The 19,541-nt window shown below is 37.9% G+C and overlaps 1 protein-coding gene across 2 annotated transcripts in view; it reads left to right on the top strand.

The window, feature by feature from the left end:
• Positions 1-16,234, top strand: part of DENND5B (DENN domain containing 5B) — a 269,467-nt gene extending 253,233 nt beyond the window's left edge. For both annotated transcript variants that reach the window (XM_077170450.1, XM_077170452.1), the window contains 4 exons: positions 6,604-6,686; positions 6,903-7,029; positions 8,736-8,910; positions 11,356-16,234. In XM_077170450.1, coding sequence (XP_077026565.1) covers positions 6,604-6,686; positions 6,903-7,029; positions 8,736-8,910; positions 11,356-11,539 — 569 coding nt within the window. In that variant the 3' untranslated portion in view covers positions 11,540-16,234. The remainder of the gene's footprint in view (positions 1-6,603; positions 6,687-6,902; positions 7,030-8,735; positions 8,911-11,355) is intronic.
• The last annotated feature ends 3,307 nt before the right edge of the window (positions 16,235-19,541 follow it).

Below are 19,541 nucleotides of genomic sequence, written 5' to 3'. Positions count from 1 at the left end.
GAGAAAACCTTGTCGATCAAAAGGGGGAAGAGAGAAATGAGACAAAATAAAATGTCGGTGACTGAGAGATTTCAGAGTCAAAAAGTTATCCTGGAGGCTATTCTTATGCATTATATAGATATCCCCTTTTTAGTTTAAGGTGTTATTAGACAGGCTAAAGTGCCTGAAACTGTACAGCTGTGTTCTAGTAGCCATGTTTCTTGAAGATGATTGTATAATGATATAGCTTTCACAATGTGATTGTGTGATTGTGAAAATCTTGTGTCTGATGCTCCTTTTATCTACCTTATGGACAGATGAGTAAAACATATGGATTAAAAATAAATAAATAATAGGGGGAACAATTGTTAAAACAAATTTAGTAGATTGAAATGCTAGTGATCAATGAAAGGGAGGGATAAGGGGTATGGTATATATGAATTTTTTTCTGTTTTCTTTTTATTTCTTTTTCTGAATTGATGCAAATGTTCTAAGAAATGATTATGATAAGGAATATACAGCTATGTGATGATATTGTGAATTACTGATTATGTAACAAGAATGGAATGATCATATGGTAAGAATGTTTATGTTTGTGTGTGGTTATGTTTCATAAGTTAAAAAAATAAATATAATTTTTAAATTGGTGAGTTTCATTTTATGTAAATTATTACATTAGTTATGCTGACTTAAAGTAGATTTTAGCTCAGTCATCCAAATTATTACAACTTTCCAATCAGTCCAATTTCTTGAAGTATTACTATTTTGAGAGGCCTTATCCCCCATTTTTGCTCATATTTTCTTTCCTTACTCAATAAGCAGAAAATGTCAAATAATCTAGGACCCAGGGATGGATAACAGTATTTTCTCACTGTGTGTGCCAGGTCATTTTCAGAGAACTAAAAGTTTTAAGTCATTTTCAAAATATTGTTCATCAGTACAGGGATCTTTCAGAATGAATAAAAGTTTTCAAAATAGATCTTCATGTTTAAAAGAAAAAATAACATTCAGAAAAAGGTAAAAGTGAAATAAAGAAGCTACTAGGAACAGAAGAGGTCTTAACATCAGTCATAAGAGGTTTCCATTTTAACAATTTGTATACCTCAGTATAGGAAAAACTTACTTGAGTTTTATCTGAAGAATTGTTTTGTGTAAGAAATTCTCCACCAGTATGAATCATAGATTCTTATAAACACTAGTGTTCTAGTTTGCTAGGTGCCAGAAAGCAACACACCAGAGATGGATTGGCTTTTAATAAGAGGGGATTTATTTCATTAGTTCTTCAGAGGAAAGGTGGCTAACTTTCATCTGAGGTTCTTTCTTTTTTTTAAAAAGAAATTAACACAATATTTAGAAATCATTCCATTCTACATATGCAATCAGTAATTCTTAACATCATCACATATATGCATGATCATCATTTCTTAGTAAATTTGCATCGATTTAGGAAAAGAACTAGCAAAACAACAGAAAAAGATATAGAATGTTAATATAGAGAAAAAAATGAAAATAATAATAATAGTGAAAAAAAGACACAAACAAACAGACAAACAAACAAAAAAAAACCTATAGCTCAGATGAAGCTTCATTCAGTGTTTTAACATGATTACTTTACAATTAGGTATTATTGTGCTGTCCGTTTTTGAGTTTTTGTATCTAGTCCTGTTGCACAGTCTGTATCCCTTCAGCTCCAATTACCCATTATCTTACCCTGTTTCTAATTCCTGCTGGTCTCTGTTACCAATGACATATTCCAAGTTTATTCTCGAATGTCGGTTCACATCAGTGGAACTATACAGTATTTGTCCTTTAGTTTTTGACTAGACTCACTCAGCATAATGTTCTCTAGGTCCATCCATGTTATTACATGCTTCATAAGTTTATTCTGTCTTAAAGCTGCATAATATTCCATCGTATGTATATACCACAGTTGTTTAGCCACTCGTCTGTTGATGGACATTTTGGCTGTTTCCATCTCTTTGCAATTGTAAATAACGCTGCTATAAACATTGGTGTACAAATGTCCGTTTGTGTCTTTGCCCTTAAGTCCTTTGAGTAGATACCTAGCAATGGTATTGCTGGGTCATATGGCAATTCTATATTCAGCTTTTTGAGGTTTTGGTATGAGGGTGATGTTGGCTTCATAGAATGAATTAGGTAGCTTTCCCTCCGCTTCGATTTTTTTGAAGAGTTTGAGGAGAGTTGTTACTAATTCTTTCTGGAATGTTTGATAAAATTCACGTGTGAAGCCATCTGGTCCTGGACTTTTCTTTTTAGGAAGCTTTTGAATGACTGATTCAGTTTCTTTACTTGTGATTGGTTTGTTGAGGTCATCTATTTCTTCTAGAGTCAAAGTTGGTTGTTCATGTCGTTCCAGGAACCCGTCCATTTAATCTAAATTGTTGTATTTATTAGCGTAAAGTTGTTCATAGTATCCTGTTATTACCTCCTTTATTTCTGTGAGGTCAGTGGTTATGTCTCCTCTTCCATTTCTGATCTTATTTATTTGCGTCCTCTCTCTTCTTCTTTTTGTCAATCTTGCTAAGGGCCCATCAATCTTATTGATTTTCTCATAGAACCAACTTCTGGTATTATTGATTTTCTCTATTGTTTTCATGTTTTCAATTTCATTTATTTCTGCTCTAATCTTTGTTATTTCTTTCCTTTTGCTTGCTTTGGGGTTAGTTTGCTGTTCTTTCTCCAGTTCTTCCAAGTGGATAGTTAATTCCTGAATTTTTGCCTTTTCTTCTTTTCTGATATAGGCATTTAGGGCAATAAATTTCCCTCTTAACACTGCCTTTGCTGCATCCCATAGGTTTTGATATGTTGTGTTTTCATTTTCATTCGCCTCAAGGTATTTACTAATTTCTCTTGCAATTTCTTCTTTGGCCCACTCGTTGTTTAAGAGTGTGTTGTTAAGCCTCCACGTATTTGTGAATTTTCTGGCACTCCGTCTATTATTGATTTCCAACTTCATTCCTTTATGATCCGAGAAAGTGTTGTGTATGATTTCAGTCTGTTTAAATTTGTTAAGACTTGCTTTGTGACCCAGCATATGGTCTATCTTTGAGAATGATCCATGAGCCCTTGAGAAAAAGGTGTATCCTGCTGTTGTGGAATGTAATGTCCTATAAATGTCTGTTAAAATCTAGCTCATTTATAGTAATATTCAGATTCTCTATTTCTTTATTGATCCTCTGTCTAGATGTTCTGTCCATTGATGAGAGTGGGGAATTGAAGTCTACAACTATTATGGTATATGTGTCTATTTCCCTTTTCAGTGTTTGCAGTGTATTCCTCACGTATTTTGGGGCATTCTGGTTCGGTGCATAAATATTTATGATTGTTATGTCTTCTTGTTTAATTTTTCCTTTTATTAGTATATAGTATCCTTCTTTGTCTCTTTTAACTCTTTTACATTTGAAGTCTAATTTGTTGGATATTAGTATAGCTACTCCTGCTCTTTTCTGGTTGTTATTTGCATGAAATATCTTTTCCCAACCTTTCACTTTCAACCTATGTTTATCTTTGGGTCTAAGATGTGTTTCCTGTAGACAGCATATAGAAAGATCCTGTTTTTTAATCCATTCTGCCAGTCTATGTCTTTTGATTGGGGAGTTCAGTCCATTAACATTTATTGTTATTACTGTTTGGATAATATTTTCCTCTACCATTTTGCCTTTTGTATTATATATATCATATCTGACTTTCCTTCTTTCTACACTCTTCTCCACACCTCTCTCTTCTGTCTTTTCGTATCTGACTCTAGTGCTCCCGTTAGTATTTCTTGCAGAGCTGGTCTCTTGGTCACAAATTCTCTCAGTGACTTTTTGTCTGAGAATGTTTTAATTTCTCCCTCATTTTTGAAGGACAATTTTGCAGGATATAGGAGTCTTGGTTGGCAGTTTTTCTCTTTTAGTAATTTAAATATATCATCCCACTGTCTTCTAGCTTCCATGGTTTCTGCTAGAAATCTACATATAGTCTTAATGGGTTTCCATTGTATGTGATGGATTGTTTTTCTCTTGCTACTTTCAAGATCCTCTCTTTCTCTTTGACCTCTGACATTCTAACTAGTAAGTGTCTTGGAGAGCGCCTATTTGGGTCTGTTCTCTTTGCGGTGCGCTGTACTTCTTGGATCTGTAATTTTAGGTCTTTCATAAGAGTTGGGAAATTTTCAGTGATAATTTCTTCCATTAGTTTTTCTCCTCCTTTTCCCTTCTCTTCTCCTTCTGGGACACCCACAACACGTATATTTGTGCGCTTCATATTGTCATCCAGTTCCCTGATCCTCTGTTCAAATTTTTCCATTCTTTTCCCTATAGTTTCTGTTTCTTTTTGGAATTCAGATGTTCCATCCTCTAATTCACTAATTCTAGCTTCTGTCTCTTTAATCTACCATTGTAGGTATCCATTGTTTTTTCCAGCTTTTCTACTTTGTCCTTCACTCCCATAAGTTCTGTGATTTGTTTTTTCAGTTTTTCTGTTTCTTCTTTTTGTACAGTCCATGTCTTCTTCATGTCCTCCCTCAATTTATCGATTTGGTTTTTGAAGAGGTTTTCCATTTCTGTTCGTATATTCAGCATTAGTTGTCTCAGCTCCTGTATCTCATTTGAACTATTGGTTTGTTCCTTTGACTGGGCCATATTTTCAATTTTCTGAGTGTGATCCGTTATCTTCTGCTGGCGTCTGGGCATTTACTCAGACTTCCCTCGGTGTAAGACCCCGCCGTTTGAAAGATTTTTCTGTGAAATCTCTGGGCTCTGTTTTTCTTATCCTGCCCAGTAGTTGGCGTTTGTGGTGCTCATCTCTCTGCGGGTTCCACCAGTAAAAGATGCTGTGGCCCCTTTAACTTTGGAAAACTCTCGCTGTAGGGGGGTTCGCCAGCGGAAGCGGCTTGGGGGAGTGCCAGTCTGAATCTCCCAGCCACCCTGGGGATCCCCGTGCGGTGAGGGTCGCCGGCCTCCGTGGCTTGGGGGAGCGCCTGTCCAAATTTCCCAGCCGGCCCGTGGCACCAAGCTTGGCGGGGAGGCGCCAGCCGCCGCGGCTTGGGGAAGTGTCTATCCACCATTCCCAGCCGGACCAGGAAGCCACGTGTTTGGAAGGCACCCCGGTCGCCGTTCTCCGCGGCTTGGGGATCTCCGATCCAATTCTCCCAGCTGATCCAGGGGGCCGCGCGTGGGGGGGTGGGGCACCAGCCACCAAGGCTTGAGGGAATCGCCTGTCCAATTCTCCCAGCCAGCCCGGGAAGGAGGGAGGGAGGGACCCCGGCCGCCTGCCGCCCCGGACCGGGGAAGCCCGCACCCCTTGGCGATCTCACTGCAGCGGTTTCTCCCAGCCAGTCAGCCGTTCCAGAATGGGGTACGCTGTCTTCTTGGTCTCTGTCGTGGCTCCGGGAGCTGTTCTGAATCGTTTCTACTTCTCTAGTAGCTGTTCTGGAGGAGGAACTAAAACCCGCGCGTCTTACTAAGCTGCCATCTTCTCCGGAAGTCCTGAGGTTCTTTCTTACGTGGGCAGGCTCAGGGTGATCTCTGCTGGCCTTCTCTCCAGGCTTCTGGGTTCCAACAATTTTCCCAGCGTATTTTCTTTCCTCACCTCCAAAGGCCTGGGCTGACCTGCGAGTGTTGAAATGAGGTATGCTTGGGCTGTGCTACATTGACCTCTCTCATTTTAGCACCAGCCAATTAAATCAAACATCATTCATTGTGGCAGGCACACCTCCTAGCTGACCGCAGATGTAATGAGCAACAGATGGGGTTCACGTATCTTTGGCTTATGTCCACAGCAGCAGAACTAGGTGCCTTCACCTGGCCAAGCTGACAACTGAATCTAACTACCACAACTAGTATGTATAATTAGACATAAATAGTGTGATATGTGAAGAAGATTAATATTTGGTCACAAGAAAATAACAAAATTTATTGTTTTTCTCATGTAACTTATTTCTGGCCTTAGAGGAAACCTGAGTTTGCCATCTTTTTTTTTTTAGCTATCCTTGGGGTTTAGGGGCAAGGTGGTTTGGGTCCCATTCAGGCAACCCACAAAGCTCTCCCTCAGGAAGGGAGCCTGGTTAAGCTAGTGCTGAAAATGACTGACCGGCTTGGAAGGGGAGGAGTCCTGGGCCAGGTTTCCTCCACTAAACCTGTCATTTTCCTTTTCATTTTAAACAAAACAGCAACAGCTCAAAGTCCAGGTTGGCAGTTCAGAGCCTCAGAAGCCTTGGCCTATGTCCTTTCAGGGGCTCACACATGGGTAGGATAAGAAGGCATCTGAGGAGAGATGCTGCAGGTGGAGCACTTTGTGGCAGGCCCCATACCAGGTGGTTTATACCTAATACCTCGTTCATTTTTCCTAGTCACCCCATCATATATCCCCCTTACTGGTGAGGAAACTCAGACTCTGAGTAAGTTAGGCTCTTGGCCAAGGGTATAGATAGCAAGTAATAAGGCTGGACTTAAATCTGGGAGTCTCTTGGAGTCCATTTGTCCAAACTTGCCAGAGGCATGTTTCATGGAGCCCTTTGGCAAAGTGTTTTCCTGCATAGGCAGACACAGTTTATATCCTGTAGGTACTTTGGTTTATTTCCCTTGCATAATAATTCAGCCACTGTTCATTATCTTATAGAACCCAATGCTGGACAGATCCAAGAAGGAATTGGGGAAGCTGTGAACAATATTGTGAAACATTTTCACAAACCTGAAAAAGAGGTAAAATGGGCCATAAAATGCTATGTAGTGGTACTTTTAAAGCTGATTTTATATGTGATGCAAGGACAATAAGGAGTACTTTAATCTTCTTTTGTAAGCTTCTAATAACTTTGAAAACATGCTGCATATAGCTTATCCTCAGTACTTGTTTCTCTAGTGTTTTTCTTAAACACAGACACAACAGATTATTCTTCAGCACTGTATTATATCCCACAGAGAGGAAGCCTAACAGTATTGCTGTGTGGAGAAAATGGCCTGGTTGCAGCACTTGAACAAGTTTTCCACCATGGGTTCAAATCTGCCCGTATCTTTCACAAGAATGTCTTCATCTGGGACTTTATAGGTAAATAAAGCAGATCTACATTATATAAGGTCACGGAAATGTTTCTTAGAAAAGTCAAAAACCGAATTTGAGTAAATAAAGATTAGAAAGATTAGTGATAAGGAAGTATGTTTTTAAAAATAGCTGTCAAATAAGTACCATCCTTGGTTTTACTTACTCAAATTTAGAGTATCCATGATATTCCAAACACTATTCTAGATTCAGAGTATATATTTCAGTAAACAAAGCAGATAGAAATCCCTATGGTTGACAAATTTACATTCTTATTAGGGATGGGGGGCAAACAATACACCAAAAAATGCAATTTATATAGTGTGTTAGAAGGTGATCACTGATTTGGAAAAATCAGAGCAAGGTAAAGGGAAATGGAGTGGAGGTTCTTTTTTAAAATTTATTTCTGTTTTTATTAGAGAAGTTATAGATTTACAGAAAAATCATGCAGAAAACAGTGTTCCCATATACCCCCCACACACAGACACACGCATAGTTTTCCCTATTATTATCACTTGGCATTAGCATGGTACCTTCTATACAATTGATGAAAGAATGTTATTGAGTTCTCCTATTAAGGTAGTGCTCCTTTAAATAGGGTAGTTAGAATAGGCTTTGTTGAGAAGGTGATATTTGAGCAAAGACCTTAAGGAGGTGAGGGAGTAAGCCAGGAGGATATCTGAGAGAAGGCACTCAAGACCAAGAGGATATCCAGTGCGAAGACTTCAAGGTAGGAAGTCTGGCCTTTTCATGGAACAGCAGGGAGGCCAGTGTGACTGGAGTAGAGTGAGGGAGAGAGAGAACAGGAAGAAATGGGGAGATTTAGCTCCTGGGCCAAATTGTATAGGACTGTCTAGGCCATTGGATGGACTTTGGCTTTTATTCTAAGTGAAATAGGAAACATTGGAAGGCTTTGAGCTCAGCAGTGGCATGATATAAAGTAAGTTAAAAAGGGTTGCTCCAGCCCTATTCTGTTCATTATGCTAGCCACTAGCCACATGTGGCTATTTAAATAAGTTTACATTTAAAATTATTCCCTCAGTCTCACAGGCCCACATTTCAAATGTGCAGTAGCCAAATGGACATAGAACATTTCCTTCCTCACAGGATGTTCTATTGGACAGCACTACTATTGACTGCTAAGCCAGAATTTTTCAGTAAAGAGAGGAGAGTTGACAAGGTTAGCCTCCCAGAAGTGATTATTTTTTCCTTCTGGACTGCCTAGCATCTTATTGCCGTGCTTCTGATATGTTATATGTATTTCTTCTTTTTTTTTACGGATTCACTTCCACTGTCCTGATCTTGTTGAAATGCTTTGCTCAGCTATTCTGTAACTAGAACAGAGACCACCATCTCAGTGGTTACCCTCTCTTTGCTAATTACTCCTAGAAGGTTCCAAGTTTAACAGAGTTTATTTTTATTTTAATTATTTACTTACTTTGTTTTGGCCAATTTCCATTTCATGAAGGTATTTTAAAGAGAATAGAATGCAGTCTAGATTAGCAAATAACTCTTGGAAAAGCATATTATTCTACCATGAAACATGGACCTCTGGAATTCATTCTGAAACCAATGATAAAGTAATGCTTTTGGCTTCAGGACTGAATATAATGAAAAGCACCATTATAGTGTTTCTAGAATAAACAGATTGACAAATCTTTCTATATTTGAAGTGATGCTGTGTATTGTAATGTGATTCTGATTTCCTTTTCCAGAGAGAGCGGTTGCTTATTTTGAAACCACTGACCAGATATTAGACAATGAAGATGATGTCCTTATTCAGAAGTCATCCTGTAAAACCTTCTGCCACTATGTAAATGCTATTAATACTGCACCCAGGAACATTGGGAAGGATGGCAAATTCCAGATTTTAGTTTGCCTTGGGACACGGTATGAAACCAATTCTTAACTTTCCCTATCTTTGTAACATGTAGAGCAAGAATTCAGAAAGAATTATGCTAGATCATACCCCTTGCAAAGTTTGCCCTTGGGTTTCTTTCATTTCAAGTTTTATGAAGCTATTTTTGTAAGATACTTGCTGTGTGTTGGGCACTGTGCTAAACACTTCACATACATTATCCCATTTAATCCTCCTACCACAGCACCACTACCACTACGTGAAATAACAACCAATATCCCAATTTAATAGCTGAGAAGAATCAAGGTACAAATAAGTTACAAAACTACCCCAAGGTCACAGAACTAGAAAGATACAGAGCCAGGATTCACATCCATTCTCAATCTGCAGCCTAAGCTCTCAACAATGACATTATACCGGCTTCTGAGGTAGGTTAGTTGGTAGCTAATTAGTCAGACCAACACATATGTATTTACTGTGTAGACTTTGTATAGTGTATGGATACCACTGCATTGCTTTAAATTGAATAGCATGGAATTCTTGCTATATAAGTGTGCTCTTTAGTACCCCTTTATTTTTTTAAATGACAAATGAGAGTGTACAGATCATTAATTTTTAAAACAATTCCTCAGAATTGTAGGGAATAAAACATAGAGCTTTAGAAGATTTTTTTAAAGTTATCTATGTAGTGATTGTTTTCTTCTAAGCCATTAGAGTCCCAGTGTGAGATTCAGAATATCTTAGTTAAGGCTGCCCTCATGAAAGGCATATCAAAGCTGCTCCATAAGAATGTCTTAGATTGTTAGTGACGATAACTCTGTCAGGGTTTAATTCAAGGAACATTGAAAGTACAAGATTTTATGAAATAGCTGGTTTACAGAACTAAATTATACATTTTTTCTTAAGAGAGACACAATTTCAGGTGTTCTTTTGAGCATGAACCTTATCTCTTTACTGTTATGATTTATTAAACCATTGCAGACCCTCTTCTGGTTTATAAATTCTACTTAAAATGTTTTTCTGTTTTGGTTTTGTTCCTTACCTTGTAATGTTGTATGAGTTTTGGTTTTTTTTTTTTTAATGCTAATTCTTAATATTTTTAATTATTTATTTTTATTGATATATATTCACATGCCAGGTTTCATCCAAAGTGTACAATTGGTGGTTCACAATATCATCAGATAGCTGTGCATTTATCACCATAATTGACTTTTTTTTTCTTTTTTGTGAAAAATAACATATATACAAAAAAGCAGTAAATTTCAAAGCATATTGCAACAACTGGTTATGTTTGGTATGGGTTACAATTGCACAATTTTAGGTTTTTACTTCTAGCTGCTCTAAGATATTGGAGACTAAAAGAAATATCAATGTAATGATTCAGCAGTAATACTTGTTTGTTAAACCCTACCTCCATCACTCTTTAGGCATATTTGGACTATGCCCATTCTAACTTTTTCATGTTGGAAGGGGCTGTCAATGATATAGAGTAGGGGGATGGAACTAGCTGATGTTTTGGAGAGGCTAGGTCCTCTAAGTTTCAGGACTTACCTGGTCCACCTGGAGGCTGTAGGTTTCTGGAAAGTTACCCTAGTTCATGGAACTTTTGTAGAATCTTATATCCTAGGTGTTCTTTAGGATTGGCTGGAATGGTTTTAGTTGGGGTTTGGCAGGTTATGCTAGGTAGCAATGTCTAACTGAAGCTTGCATAGGAGAGACCCATGGGATGCATATGTTTCCACTGCAAAGTGCTAATCCATATGTTTGGGTTTTGTTTTGTTTTTTAACTTTTTTTATTGTATAATATAACTTACATACAAAGCAAAAAAAGAAAAAAGCAATAGTTTTCAAAGTACTCTTCAACAAATAGTTACAAGACAGATCCCAGTGTTTGTCATGGGCTACCATACCATCCTCTCAGATTTTTCCTTCTAGCTGCTCCAGAATATAGGAAGCTAGAAGGAATAATTATTTTTTATCATCACAATGACTTTTTTCTTTTTTATAAAAAATAACATATATAAAAAAGCAATAAATTTCAAAGCACAGTACCACAATTAATTGTAGAACAGATTTCAGATAATCCCTAATACTTAATGTAGTCTTTCTTCCCAAAAGTTCATTATATTTTGGCATGTGCTGTCACAGATATCTGAATAACACTCCAAGAACAAAAAGAAATTTAAAAAAAAAAATGGCCTTCTGCCTCTTTTTAAAATCAAAGTAGAGACCTACCTTTAAAATCTGATGAGTTTTGCCATTAGCTTAGACTGTCTCATTACTGTCTGTTTTAAGTAGTAAAAATCCAACTTTTTGGCTTTGGTTTGCTCTTTACTGCTTACAGAGCTTGGCTAGAGTTTGCACCATCCAGCCCCCAAATCTTCCCATGCCTTAGGCCCAGTTGAAAAGACCAAAATGAACATTGTTCTACAGTGCAGCAGTCAGTGCTCAGGAGTTGTTTCTCTTTGTGTCTGTAGGGATCGCCTGCTGCCACAGTGGATTCCATTATTAGCCGAGTGTCCTGCCATTACCCGAATGTATGAGGAGAGCGCCCTCCTGCGAGACCGCATGACTGTCAACTCCCTCATCCGTATCCTGCAGACCATTCAGGACTTCGCCATAGTGTTAGAAGGATCCCTTATCAAAGGAGTAGATGTGTAGCCCGATTGGGTAGAAACTCAGTCCAGCCCACTTGCTCCTGGACTGCCCCCAGTAAACAACTGCGTGTGGGGCCTGATTGGACTTGTCTGATGCAGCAGTGAGTCACTGCAGGGGAGCCCACCATATCCCCCAATCTGGACAATCCTCACACAACAGACAAGGCAAAATGCTGTATTGTAGTTCATTTGAACCTGGAATTTAGTATAAAATAGAGTATTTTCATGTGTTAGATGTGTGTAAATATGCTATCTTCTTTAAGAAATTATATTACTCTAATAAGATACTTTTCTTAGATTGAATATTCCCATGACTTAAAATAAGTAGATTAAAACCACTGGGGGTTGGGGAGAAAGAGTGGTGCTAGTCAGGGAGAAGCCAGAAAACATGTAAATACAAGTCGGGCTTTTTTTCTTCCAGGTGTTACAAAGGAACCCAGAATGCATTTTTATGTGGTAGCCATTCAACCTGGTGTCCGGTCCTTTGTGTTGTAAATGTAAACGGCTCTACCTGCTGTATGGGATCATCCTCATTGGTATCTTTTCAGTTACAAATTGTTTCATGCATTGAATTGTCAGCCATTTTTCTGGTCTTTTGGAAAAAGACTTGGAAAATTTTTCAGTTGCCACAAGATGAAGCTATAATTCAAGTATTTTGAATATGGACCCCAGGAGCTTAACAGAACTGGAAAGAGAACACACAGAGCCCTGCAAAGTGTGTTACATTGTGGGATTATAACTTCTTTATTCTTTGGAAGGATTAACCTAGCCTAACTTCATTCTCAGCATTTTTATTCTTATTATTTGAGGTACTTTGGGGAGATGTGAATTTCAAAGTGTTGGCCTAATAGTCCTAAGAGCTGCAAACACAAAGCAATTTGATTCTGCACTTTCAGTTTGGCCATCTAAACTCTGCAGTGGTACTGTACCTCTTAAGGATAACCCTACATCTTGTCTTTCTTGGGTTCTAGTCACCTCTCCCTCTGCCCCATGCCCATCCCCCTCTCAGGAAATAGTAGGAATGCATAAGAAGGAAAAGAGCCCTGTGTGGCTTCTAATGTTTTTGTGAAAGTATTTAACCATGATAATGCAAATAACAGAAGGAGAGAGAAAGAATAAACTCTTTCTGGATATTTCAACGCACACTTTATATGTTCCTTTGTGAGAAGGGGTAATAATATAAAACAACTGGCCCATAGAATTTAAAAGCCACTGTAGCACTAACTCACAAACTAAAAGCAAAACAATGGGTAACAATTCTGAAAGACCAAAACTGTGAGTAACATTCCAGTTTGGTATTCTTTTAAAGGAGGTTAAAATAAATGTGGTGTTAGCTAGTTACTTAAGTCTTCATCTTTTATAGATCCTGTAACTCTAATTCGGCATTTGCACGTTGTTAATGGTGAAATTGCTTCGACAGTGCTCCTGGGTTTTATTCCCAGTTGTGGCTGAGAAGCAAAGCCATGGCCTCCCAAGATCTTTGTGCAACTTAGGGTCCTGGGCTTTAGCCAACAGTGTAGTCTCCCTTTCCAGGAGAAAGAAACTAATGAAACAAGTGCCTCACTCCCTTTATCAAACATTGAATTTAGTCAGGAGAGTCAAGAAACAGCCGCCTTTAACATTGTGTGACTTAGTACACCTCAAAGAGGGAAAGGTGAGCTGAAAGCTGCATTAGAAACCTGTTGAGTTGTTTAAGAAGACTATTCTGGGTGACCCAGGTTTACCAGAGATGTGTTTACCTGAGACTAAGGTGTGTCTACAGTGGTATAGCTATTCCAATGACATGGGAAGTCTGTTATGGAGAGCTCCAGAACCTGTTTTACAACAGGCTTCTATTATGTTTCATTGATCAGAAACTATAGAATGATCCAAACCAGAGTTTGTTCTTGTTATCTTTTCCATAAGGCCATGCTTCTGATAAACTCTGGGGACCAGAGAGGTAACAGATTGGTATGCTAGAGTCAAGTCATCAAGTACAACTTTCTCGTTTTATGGATGAGAGGAATTAATATCAGAGAGATTATTACCCTATCCCCACAGCTGGTCATTGACAACACAGAGTCTAGAATTCATGTTTTCTTATACCAGGCTGCAGGAGAATTTATCCTTTAGATATTTATTCATTCACCTCTACAGATGCTAAGTCAGCTGAACAGGTAGGAATAAGGATTAATATTCTACTTTTAACATTGCTTTCAAGTTTTCAGAATTTCATCTCTTCTAAAAACTGGGAGCAAAATTGGGTGATTTGGAGCCTGTAAATAAAACCATTACTTTTAAAAACAAATACACAAAAAAAGTTATACCTAAAGTATCATCCCATTTTTGTGTAGTTTTACTTTAACAGTGAAATGACTGATTTTATAAGAAATAAACACACCAGAATTGGCATATCCTCCTGCAAGCTAAGGCCCTGTAAAATAGTCTTCTTGGGAACCCATAGACTTTATTCCAGTGATATCTTCAGTACTCTCTCAGCTTGTGGGGAACTCTCTGTGAACTACTTGAATGGCTTACAGCCCATTCTTTTGAATATTTCCAGTGGTGGTAAATCTTGGCCTTTCAGAATAAATTCAGTGTTTGGAAAAGCATGAGATCCTAGGATCCAAGTCTGATGAATAAAAAGGATGCTTAGACTGAGGAATAATGGAGTTGGGGTCACATAAGAGATACGAATATAAAGAAATAAAACTTAGTTCTTTCCTGGCTTAAAACTGTCTCTAAACCAATACTAAAATATTTTGAGCAGCACTAGCAGAATCCTTAGAATAAACATACAAGGTCTTTCAAGGTGACTTTTGGAAGGACCATAGCCACTTAGAGGTATCCGTTCTGCTATGTTAAATTTTAACATTAGTAATTGCTTTATAATTACAACTCATAAGTTTAAAGTAAATAAAAATCCATTTTTAATTAGCATTTTTTCTCAAAATAAATGCCCGGGACCATGATTAGTATTTTCAGATAATAATAGCTTGAGAAGAAATCGTTTAAAGATTAAATTGCCAAAAATACTAACTCTTGAAAAATGTATTTTACAAGTGTTTTTCAGATGGCCTGAAACCCCTAATCTCAACCTTTACAACGCAGTGGCATTACACTTATGTTGGTGTTATGTGTGAGATCCTAAAGTTTTGCCCTAGTTGGGGGTCATTAGCATCTTAAAAATGACTGAGGCTCAGTATTGGGGATAGTAGAATAAAGTGGGGACCTAGCTGGAAAAAAATAGGCTACGGGGAGCAAAAGTAAAACCTCTGACCTCTCCCCACCCTTGTTCCTATTAAGATGAAAATTTGATATAAGAAACAACCTGAAACTTGCAAATATTTGTGATTTCCCTCTAAAATTCATTTTGAATGTTTCATGCATTGTATACTTTTTGTGACTCTGTGGTACTTCCTTTAACAGGTCTTTATTGTTTTTCAAATCATTTTACTGGACCACTTTCGTACCATATGAATGATATAGGGGAAATACCAACTTGCTAATATTTCCCTTTTTTAGCACTAAAAGACTGCTGTATATGAATGTAAGTGAAAGAAGGGCTGAGACCATGACAGTTTGTATGTAGTATATGTTGACCCCCTAAGATAATTTTGAAACATGAAGCAACAGGCAATGAAGAGGACAACCTTAGATCCCCATGGAAATATTGATGTAACAACTTTGGGAGTGTAGCTCTTCATAATAAAATACCTTCTTTCTGCTATGTTTTCAGATTATTTTCATTTAGGTAACTGTGAGTATTTTCTCTGTGAGGTTTACAGAAACTAGTCTATCCTTTTCATCACATTGAAAGGACAATCCAAACCTTAGCCAGTTATTTTTCAGTATTATTGATTGAGAATGGTGTCTTGAACCCTTCTCTTCCTTTTTCAAATGAATTCTATTTCCAAGTTGTCTGTGTCTTTTGAAGTCCCTCTTATATAGTATTTGTTACATTACAATTTAACATACATAGGAGACAAAAAAAAGAATAATTAACTAGTAAGTCCCTTATTCCTGTTAATATATATTTATATATCTCCTGAATCAAATTGAATTCAAAATTTTTTAAGAGAGATTGAATGCTGATACAGTATGATCAGAAGAATCCAAGAGAATCTCATCCTCCAGAAAGTCATTAGAGCTTGACTGTTTGTTTGCCCATTCAAGGACAAATTAAAGATTGGCTTCAGAAGTATCACATTGAACTGTTAATACTAGAGTAAAAAAAATTCATCAAATCAAATTTCTCCCCATTTGAAGGGATCCAAGGTATCCTTGGGTTATGTGGGAGGGAATCATGCTTGGTCCAGTTACATGAAAACTTTTGTGTGTGGATCCAGTCTTCACTCCAAACACCAAATCTTGTTGACAGTGGAGAGGTATGGTAAGTAGCTCCTGTTGTCACTCAAATGAGGGTGTGAAAAATATAGAAAAAAATCTTCCATGTTATGCTTGAACCATGTACAAATGTACCCTGTGTATCTTTTTAAAAAACATTTAAATTATATAGTTTTTCTTTGTATTGTTAACAAAATGCATTGAACTGGATTTTTTTTCCCCTCATCTGAACATAGTATAAATTTTAAAGAGTATTGTGATATCAAGCACTTTAACATACATATCATTAAAACTGATGTGGGTTTTTCAGATTTTGGAGTACATTTAAATATGACTTTTCATGCTTTGTTCTTTACAAATAAAACCGTGGGATTGATACTTTGTTTTTGCTTCATTATTGTAGAATCTTAATTCTGAGTGGTCAAGGACAAGTAACTTCAGAAAGTAGAAAGATAAAATCAAATCCATTATGTAGTAAAAATACAGTTTTCTGTGCAACTGGTTATCTAAAAGGGTAAAAAAAAAATGTTTGTCCTTTTATTTCATACCATACAGCAAAGGTCAGTTCTTGGTGGCTTAATGACTGAGGTGGTTTGTAAGTGTATGTACCCCCAGAAAAACATGTTCTTGAAGTTAATCCATTCCTGTGGGTGTAAACCCATTGTAAGTAGGACCTTTTATTAAGGCTACTTAAGTTGTGTTTTGGTTTTCTAAAGCTGATGAAATGCAATATACCAGAAATTGGTTAGCTTTTACAGTGGGGATTTATTAACTTACAAGTTTACAGTTCTGAACTATGAGAATGTCCAAATCAAGGCATCATCAGACAATATCTGGACTACTCTGTCACATGGTGATGCACATAGCCAACATCTGTTGGTCATTCTTTCCCGGGTTTTGTTTGTTCAGCTTCTGGCTTCAGTGGCTTCTTCTCTGTTTTCTGTGTGTCCTCTCACCTTCTCTGGTTTTGTTTTGTTTTGTTTTTCTGTGTGCTTCTCTGAGCTCTGTGTTTTAACCTCTTATTAAGGACTCCAGTAAGAAGATTAAGATCCACCTTTGGGTATTCCTCAGCTGAAATAATCAAAAGGTCCCACCCACAATAGGTCTATACTCACAGCAATGAATTAAAAGAACATGATCTTTTCTGGAGTACATACAGCTTCAAGCCATCACAAAGTGTGATCCACCTCAATCAGGATGGAATCCTATTTAAACAAAATGAACACAGAGAGAGAAAAAGCCACAGGAAGCAAGAAGCTGAAGAGACCAGAAAATGCTGCTATGTGCTTGCCATCTGACAGAGGAGCCAAGAATCAACAGCAGCCAATCCCAGGATACCACAGTCTTAACGGAGAATACATTGCCTTGATAAGTCTGTGAGCAAAAAAGTTTCCATTGTGTAAGCTGAACCATTTCATGTTATTTGCTTGAGCAGCCTAGAAACTAAACAATTTTGGTATCAGGAGAATGGGATGCTATTGCAAATACCAAAAAATGTGGAAACTCCTTTGGAATTGGGTAATGGGTAGAAGCTGGAAGAATTGTGAGGCACTTGATAGAAAGGCCTAGATTACTTTGAAGAGAATATTGGTAGAAATATGGATGGTAAAGGTACTTCCAGTGAGGCCTTAGAAGAAAATGGTGACCATGTTACTAAAAACTGTAGGAAAGGCAATCTTCATTTTAAACTTACAGAGAATTTGGCAAAATTGAGTTCTGGTGTCTGATGGAAGGCAGAATTTGAAAGTTGATGAACTTGGAGATCTAAGCTAAGTATAAAGAGTGCAGCCTAGCTTCTGGCAGCTTGTAGTAAAATGCAAGAGGAAAGGGGTGAGTTGAAGACTGAACTCCTGCACACAAATAACCAGAAATTGATGGTTTGAGAAATTTTGAGCTATCTGAAAGTGAATCACCAGAGAATCATGCACTGTGTGAGGGTTTAACTGAACATGGTTCCAGACAGCCATTTCAGGGGAAGTCAGAATTGGAAATGTAGTTATCCTGGAAAGAGATATAGAAAGTTCTTTTGCCTGATGGTTTGGATTCTTGTGTACTACCTGTAAAGCAAGTTTTTTGTGTGTAATCTGTATGAATGGTGCCACTGCCAACCTGGATTAAAAGGAACAAATTGAAGGAAAAAATACTTCAAGCATCGAACCATGGAGCCTGAGGTCTGGACCGAAGACATCTTGTGCCAAGAGAGCAAGTCCACCCACGTGTATAGAGAGGTTGAGTCTGCCCTGGCACTTGGAGAGGGTGGGCCTTCTGCTCTGGAAGGCAGAGCAAAGGAACAAAGGATTACTGACAGGAAAAGAGCTGGCACCCCAGTGCTCAGAGTGTGGACCGCTGGGAATTGTGGAGAGTCTGGCCGCCATCCTGATGCTTGGAGAGGGTGGAGCCTTCAGGGAGAGCATATCCAGTGTGCAAGCACTTGGAAGGGATGAGGCTTTACCAGGCTTGGAGAACAAAACATGGTCCATAAATATCTCTCAGACCTTGATATCTGATGGCGTGAATTGAAACAAAACATGGTTCCATAAATGACTCAGACCTTGAAATCTTGAAAGCTATGCCCTGCAAGTTTTCAGAATTGTTTGGAACCCATGACCCCTGTTTCCTTCCAGTTTCTCCCTATGGGAATGGGAATGTTTATCTTATGCCTTTCCCTCTTTTGTATACTGAAGCAGATAACTTGTTTTCTAGGATCCACAGAGAGGAATTGTGCCCCAGGACAGACCACACTCATAACTGATTTTGATGAGATCTCATAACTAGCATTTTTACTGAAATGACTTAAGGCTTTGGGGATGATGGAATGAATATTATTTTTGCATGTAGAAAGAACATGTCCAGAGGTTGGAGTGATGGTTTGGAGCTGTATGTACCCCAGAAAAACACATTCTTAAGTTTAATCCATTCCTGGGGATGTGAAACCATTCTAAGTAGGACCTTTTGACAAGGATACTTCAGTTAAGATGTGACCCACCACAATCAGTAAAGGACTCTATTACTGGAGTCCTTTTATAAACAGAATGAATACTGAGAGAGAGGAGAAAGCCATAGACAGCAAGAAACTGACACAGAACCTGGAAGAGACCAGAAGATCCCGCTATATGCCTTGCCATATGACAAAGGAATGAAGAATTAGTGACAACCAGCACGAGAACACCACAGTCTTCAGGGAGAAAGCATCACTTTGTTGATGCCTTGTTTGGCCATTTTCCTGGCCTCAAAACTGAGCAAATAAATTTGCATTGTTTAAGCAAATTCCCATTTGCTTGAGCAGTCTGTGAAACTAAAATGACTTAAATGTGAAATGCAAACGATTTTTAGAAGAAACTATACAGTGAATTTATGAACTGGGGAATGGGAAGGATTTCTTTAAGCACTCAATTCATAAAGGTAAGTGTGATAAATCTGTGTTAAAATTAAGAATTTCTTGCGATCCAAAGATACCATAATAAAAGACAAACTAAAGACTTATATTCTCAATCCATTAGTGATAGTCAGTATGTATTTTAGTTTATAAAAGCTGCCAAAATGAAATGGCTTAGAGGAATTTATTAAGTTGCAAGTTTACAGTTCTAAGGCCAGAAAATGCCCAAACTAAGGCATCCAGGGGAAGTCACCTTGGCTCAATATGACCGATAATGTTTAGGGTTTCTCTCTCAGCTGGGAAG

The sequence above is a fragment of the Tamandua tetradactyla genome, chromosome 7, assembly GCF_023851605.1.
Source record: "Tamandua tetradactyla isolate mTamTet1 chromosome 7, mTamTet1.pri, whole genome shotgun sequence".
Classification (NCBI taxonomy): domain Eukaryota; kingdom Metazoa; phylum Chordata; class Mammalia; order Pilosa; family Myrmecophagidae; genus Tamandua; species Tamandua tetradactyla.
The sequence above is the reverse complement of the archived record's forward strand: the minus strand, read 5'-3'. Positions and strand labels throughout refer to the sequence as shown.